General features: G+C 37.4%; 1 protein-coding gene across 1 annotated transcript in view; it reads right to left on the bottom strand.

The window, feature by feature from the left end:
• LOC107732977 (staphylococcal nuclease domain-containing protein 1-like) overlaps positions 1 to 6,611 on the bottom strand; it is a 191,768-nt gene that overhangs the window by 26,678 nt on the left and 158,479 nt on the right. Inside the window, exon 19 of the mRNA XM_016544462.1 lies at positions 3,981 to 4,117. Coding sequence (XP_016399948.1) covers positions 3,981 to 4,117 — 137 coding nt within the window. The remainder of the gene's footprint in view (positions 1 to 3,980; positions 4,118 to 6,611) is intronic.

Genomic DNA, 6,611 nt, shown 5'->3' with positions numbered 1-6,611 from the left:
CAAGGGGGGGGGGGGGGGGCATTTACATTAAAGTGTGACTATTTTAAAATTTACTCTATATCATAAAAAAAATATATATATATAATAAATTAAATTAAAATAAAATAAACAAAATTAAAGAAACAACGCCCTTTCAACACATAAATCTCTCTCTCTATATATATATACAATTTATATAAAGAATACGTTAACATACACAAATACACAAGATGTAAAGTTGAAATGTTATACAATAATAAAAAAAATAAAATGTATATAATGTAAAAATATATAAGTATAAAAATTTGGGGCAGAAAGAATCTACACTACTATTTTAATGTTATACAGTAATTAAAAATGTAAATTCAACATTTTAATGATATACAAAATCTATATAAAAATATTAATTTAGGGTGGAAAGAATCTACAATACTATTGAGTTGTTATACAGTAATAAAAAAAAAATAAAAAGTATGTTTACATAAACAAGAAAAATCAGGGCAGAGGGAAAATGACAAAGTTTTAAAGTTACAGTCAAATTTCCTGCCATTTTCTTTTATTTATTTATTTATTTTAATGACAGTTCCAGACAGTATCGAGTGCAGGGAAAAATAAAATCAAATAAAAATAAAAACAGGAAACAAACTTGACATACATAATTATACCCAATGCAAATTGACACATAATTATACTCCCAAATATCAACACAAGGTGACAAACCCATCTCTGTTATGAATTAGTTTCCACCAGCTGAAGACAAACAGCAGCTAATGCACCTGTTGCAGATGTGTTTGCTGACGCTAATGCCCAAACTAATCTGTCAGTGTGGGTAACCAAAAGTGTTCATTACTTTACTGAGGTTTCAGTTACACAACTACATAGCACGCCCACCCTAGAGAGAAATTACACAAGCCTCTGGAGATACACACAGACGTTTGCCCAAGGAATGCCGTTTCACTACTGATCCCACACTTTGAGTAATTAAATCTAATTAAAGAACACAGAGAAAATAATTGATAGAGAGACACAGACAGAGAGACAGCGAGCACACCAGCTTTTCCCTGCTCCGCATGGGTGCTGGAAACCGGAGATTATCAGGGCGATTTGTGGGTGTTTAGAGTTTTTTAAATGAAGTCGTGAGCTGAGATCATCACAACATCAGGCTGTGTATTAACAGCAGACTGCGCAATGCTCATAAGAGATGGCAGCTTCAGCCCTGTGATACCACAAAATCAATCAGAGCGGTTTATTTTCACTCGACACGACTCTGTATAAGAGCCCCAGTTTGAGTCGCAGGGAAAAATAACTATGCAGAGGTTACAGACGTGTTCAGATAACTGATCAAATCTTGATTTGATCTGCTATTTACACTGACATAAAGACAGTGGCCAAACACACATTGGAGACATGTGACTGGATTAAATTACAGTGTGACAAGCTGCAATATTCCATACGTCTCTTCAGAACTGGTTTGAAGTTGCCAGAAAACATGGATCAAGAGTTGCATGCCTCTTTCCTGAAGCTCATGTTCTGATTAATGTATGCAGTACCAGTTTCATGATAAAAAGTGAATGTGAAAACAACTGCAAAATAATCTAAATTGAATCTGAGAATCTGAATTCTTTTTAAAGCAAGTCAGTGAGGCTCTGCAGCCACTTATGTAATGGACTACTATTATCTGCCCATCAAATGGTTCTGTTCCTGTCTAAGCTTATGAACGTGATTGCAATTATCCTCTTTAAAGATGAAAAGTGTGAAATGTTAAAATGCCACAGAATTTGTTCTTTTAATGTGGTAATAATAAATAAATGCACTAATAATAAATAAATACATAAAATCTTGAATGTTCTTGAATGAATGTTTATAAATGTATAATTTAATAATTAATGTATATTCATAAATAAATTTTTTTAATATATATTATTTAGATCCTTTTATATATATATATATTAAGCTTTATAAGTGCTTTATATACTTATGAATGTGAACAGTCTTCCTCTATTCACACTTATTCAGAAATCAGACCCTCAAATGAACTCCTGACATCCACACTGTATTTTCATCTGATCTCAGTGATGACTTTTATCTTTAATATTATTTGAATATTTGAAATTCAAATGATACAAAACTCCAACACTCCTTTCTGCAAGACCACCATAAGGGAAGAAAGTAGAATTATTAGATGCAAAATGTGTAGACATAAAAAGTTATGTCATAATCAAAAGGCACGTCTTCAAAGTGTTTATGAAAATCGTGCCCGCCCTGTTCGAATTTCCCTGTCTTTCTGAAGTTACTGTTGAGAAACCGGTAACGAAATTAGAAAGCGACTGGCTTGTAGGTTTTTATAGGGCTCTGCTTTGAAGTGCTCTACAAGGAATAAGACCTCCTTAACGCAGTTTGGAGAGTGTGAGAGGGAGAAAGAGGAATGACTTTCAGCTGAAAATAACAATCCTGTTTCCCTAACGAGCACATCTCACTCTCTCTCCATCTCCATTTCCAAACCTCTCAGTGGAAAACACTGGCCAATTAAACAAGGGAAAAGATGCACACTTGCTGGTACATCTGACAAAAAAAGGCATTAAAAAAGCAACACAACAAAAAAGCTAAAACAGTGCAAAGCTGCAAACATTCTGCATATTCAGCTCAGCGTTTTTCCGTCTTGTCTTCTCACATTACTTCCTTGCCTATTTCCTGTTTTCCAGCTCGCGTCTCCCTCCGTTTTTGCACTATATTTGCTGTGACCTGCTTTTCTCCTGCAGCTAACCAGATAACCTGAATAATTACCTCACAAAGAGCTGTGTGTGTGTGTGTCTCTTGCTGCTGGTATTCATTGGTGTGATGGTTACTAGGCGTGGCACAGCAGTCTTCACTTCCTCTCAGGGCCACCTGCAGGGGTTAAAGTTCATCTGAGGAACTAAAGTGATAAATTGAGGGTGGCCAGTATCTCACTCTTTTCGCTAACATTTTCCCTTAGTTATTTTTAAACGTGTTTCAACACCTGCAGGTCTCTGAGATGGAGTTATTTGAAGCCAAACGGCACAATAAAAGTGATAGGATTTGTCACGCTCCTGGCAACGCAGGCCACAGATTTATTAAAAATTCATGCAAATAAATTAATTTGTAAATTAAGACGCATTAAGAGACAACGGAGGTCAATTTTATGGTCCTGCCAATGAAGTCTGCCACTGGAACATGTAGCGAGACCCTAATTATGCAACAAACAACAATGTGTGTGCATAATTAGGATCTTTCTTCTGGTTCTAGTGTGTGTGTGTGTGTGTGTGTGTGTGTGTGTGTGTGTGTGTGTGTGTGTGTGTGTATGTATGTGTGTGTGTATACAAGATTATGTGAAAATATGAATGAGAGAGAAAGGGAAAAGTTTGTTTGTTTTCCAAAACAGCTCCTCCTCTCAAGACGGTTGCCCTATCATGGACTAGGTCACTACTAAGGTCGATTTAAATGTCATGTTTAATGACTAGCTGCTATCACACTGAGCAGAGAGATCACTCAGGGCATTTAGAGGGCAACACACACTACCTGCAATGTTTTCATAACTAGAATTTGCTGGAGCGGCTACATTTAATAATCATCATATCTGGAGTCTGAAGAAAGCCCTTCAGGTATGATGTCATAATCATGGCTGGTTGAATGTGGAGTTCGATGCCCATTGGCGTAAAACCCTGAGATTTCGTCATCTAAACATAACAAATGAAGCCAATTTAAATTGTGTGATTCAGAAAGCTTTTTTGCTGCTGACTGTTTAATCCAAGTAGAATGGCATCCGGTAGCAGTGACTTGCATTCTGCTATCTTTGCCATTTTTTTTCCACTCATAATTTTAAGCCAATCACCTGAGCCATTAATGTGTCACATGACTGAACACTCTGGAGCTGCAGGACAATGATATGAAAATACAGACAAACCAAGTCCAACGAGAATGTACACTAACACAAAAGCAACTATTTTAACTTTTAACTTTTTAAAAATGAGGGCAGCACTCACCGGTTTCCACATCCTGTGCGAAGAAGTGCAGTCCATCTGTGATTTCGGTGACATAGACGGGTCGGTATTTCGCCACACGTTCCTTCTCCTCTGTGAGCTGAGCCACCTCGTTACAGTGCCGACAGTCAATGCCATTTCTGGCACCACTGCGGCCACGTGACCTCTGATACGCGGCGCAGAGGCAAGGGCACTTGAGACACGCGTGAACGGGCGGACATATGCAAAAACCCACTCTCACGTATCCTCCACTGCAAAAGCACAAAAGCAGCCACAAACACACACAATGACTCAAAGAGACACACTGCACCCTGGGCAAATGACCTTCTGTGAGCAACCAACCATTCTTGTTTGTTCCACATGAGTGCAGGTATATGACTGCTGCTGGGCGGGGTCATGAAGAGAAAGGATTTGTGATGTATTCTGTCATTGAGCTGCCTGTGGCCTAAATCCATAGCAATAAGCCACAAAAAACAAGTGTGGCAGAGTGGGAGAAGGAACGAGTGAAACGACAGCTTTGTTGCACGCTAACCACAATCCTCAAATGACAAAAAAACACATTGGCAGACATCTACAGAAGCAGAAACATGAGCGTCTAACATGGGCTAATGAGAGACTCTGATTGGATGAGCCTGTTAGAAACCATGGAAAAATTCTGAAAAACACACAGTGCCCATAGAGGATACAAATGATACATTTATACTTATTCAAGTCACTGTAATGTCCGTAACCAAGAGTTCACAGTACCATAGTAAATGTGTAAATGTTAAAGAAATGTTATCAATTGTAAAATTCAAATAATTTAATAATTAAAAAAATAATTTATGCATTTAGCAGACGCTTTTATCCAAAGCGACTTACAGTGCATTCAGACTATAAATTTTTTACCAGTATGTGTGTTCCCTGGGAATCGAACCCACGACTTTTTGCGCTGCTAACGCAATGCTTAAATTTTTTTTTTTAATTGCAGATAAAAATCCTTTGCAATGTCAAAACAATAATATTAAATAAATTTTGCCCAATTTGAGGATATTTTTTGCAGATAAAATGGGGAAAGAAAAGCTGGTCTGAGTTAAAAACAGTAATCGAATGAGGGAAAATGGGGAAGAAGAATAGTTTAAATACATTTTATGATTCTATATATATAAATGTTATAAAATTATATTAAATAATGATAGTTATTAGTAATTGTTTATTGAACATTAGTGTATTTTTATTCATAAAATAAACCACTTAAGGTTGTGCGATTTTACCTCAGTGAACAATTTAGGCCATGACCTTGGCTGAAGTCACTGTAATGCATGCTATCGAGTGGTTTATTGCTTTATTATTAGTAGTATCAGTCATTGTAAGCAGCAGTTTATTTGTCAATAGTATATTAGTGTGTCTGTGCCTGTTGTGTTGAGCACTCAAGGAGAGGTCAGACTTCTCTTCAGGGACTAAAGATACAGCAGAGTTACATTCATAAAAACTGCCTTTCTCACACACTGAGTTCTGGGAAGGGGGCCGTTCCAAACGCTGATGAAAGGTGACAGTGTGTCAATTCCAATAGAGTGTGTTCCACCCAGTGAGAGCGAATCCCCATCAACACCCAGAGTGCATACACGCACAAACACACAGGGCCCAAGGGAAAGAAGCAAACGTATAGTCCCAGTTCATACCGGAACACACTGAACTTTACCTGCCAAATTAATCGACATCCAAAAGAGTTATATGCATCAAACACTACAGTGAGCCAGGGAGAAGAACTACAATACCCACAAGTCACTGCACCCGAGGCAGGCAACCAGGCTGTCTTTTTTCGGCAAACAGAAAATAAAGTAAAACTTGGCCTAATTGAGCTTTTTTAAATAAGGGCTTTTATTTTGTCACATAGTCATTGTAGTGTATCAGACCGAATCAGACAATTTAAGATTAGATCAAGAACATGGTTGAAACACGAGGAGCCGAATTCCACAGAAAGGCCCAAGGCAACAGGATGTTCGTAAATCAGATCCTGGCGCCACGAGTCTGAAGCAAGCCTAACCAACCAACTCTTTCACAGAACATTCCATTTATGTTATTATTTGTTATGTTAAATAAATATTTTCGTTTGGCATTTGGATTCACGTGTCCTCTTTATGCTGCATTCCCCTTTTTAATTTTTTTCTGCTGAAACTTAGCAGGGGTTTGTAACAGAGCAGCTCACAGCATTAAAACAAAAGAACACTTATTGATAATCCCAACGCAGAAAGGAGATTGTCAAATTTGGGTCAAGTAACCAAGATTAATGGTCAAAGACACAGCATATCATGACCATCACATGAGGAAAATCATTAGTAGAAACTGCGTTGGGTGGTTTCCCCCACCTAGAAGACAAAGACCAGACTGAGATTCCTTATGAGACCTTTTAACCTCTGGTCTTCATAGAACATGTCCTTATGTTCACAGAATGGCACAGAAACTGTCTTTTACACATGTAGATGCACTAAAATGAACTCAAAAAGACTTATAAACGAATATCAGTCTATTGCTTAACTCCATATCATGTATGTACCCCACACATTTGACTATCATGTTCTAATCACTTATTGTGTATGTCTTTAATAACTATTGAATAGCTTAAGGGTTCATATTCATGTTTAGTATGTGTGT

The sequence above is a fragment of the Sinocyclocheilus rhinocerous genome, unplaced genomic scaffold (genome assembly GCF_001515625.1).
Source record: "Sinocyclocheilus rhinocerous isolate Xijiao unplaced genomic scaffold, SAMN03320098_v1.1 scaffold400, whole genome shotgun sequence".
Lineage (NCBI taxonomy): Eukaryota > Metazoa > Chordata > Actinopteri > Cypriniformes > Cyprinidae > Sinocyclocheilus > Sinocyclocheilus rhinocerous.
The sequence above is the reverse complement of the archived record's forward strand: the minus strand, read 5'-3'. Positions and strand labels throughout refer to the sequence as shown.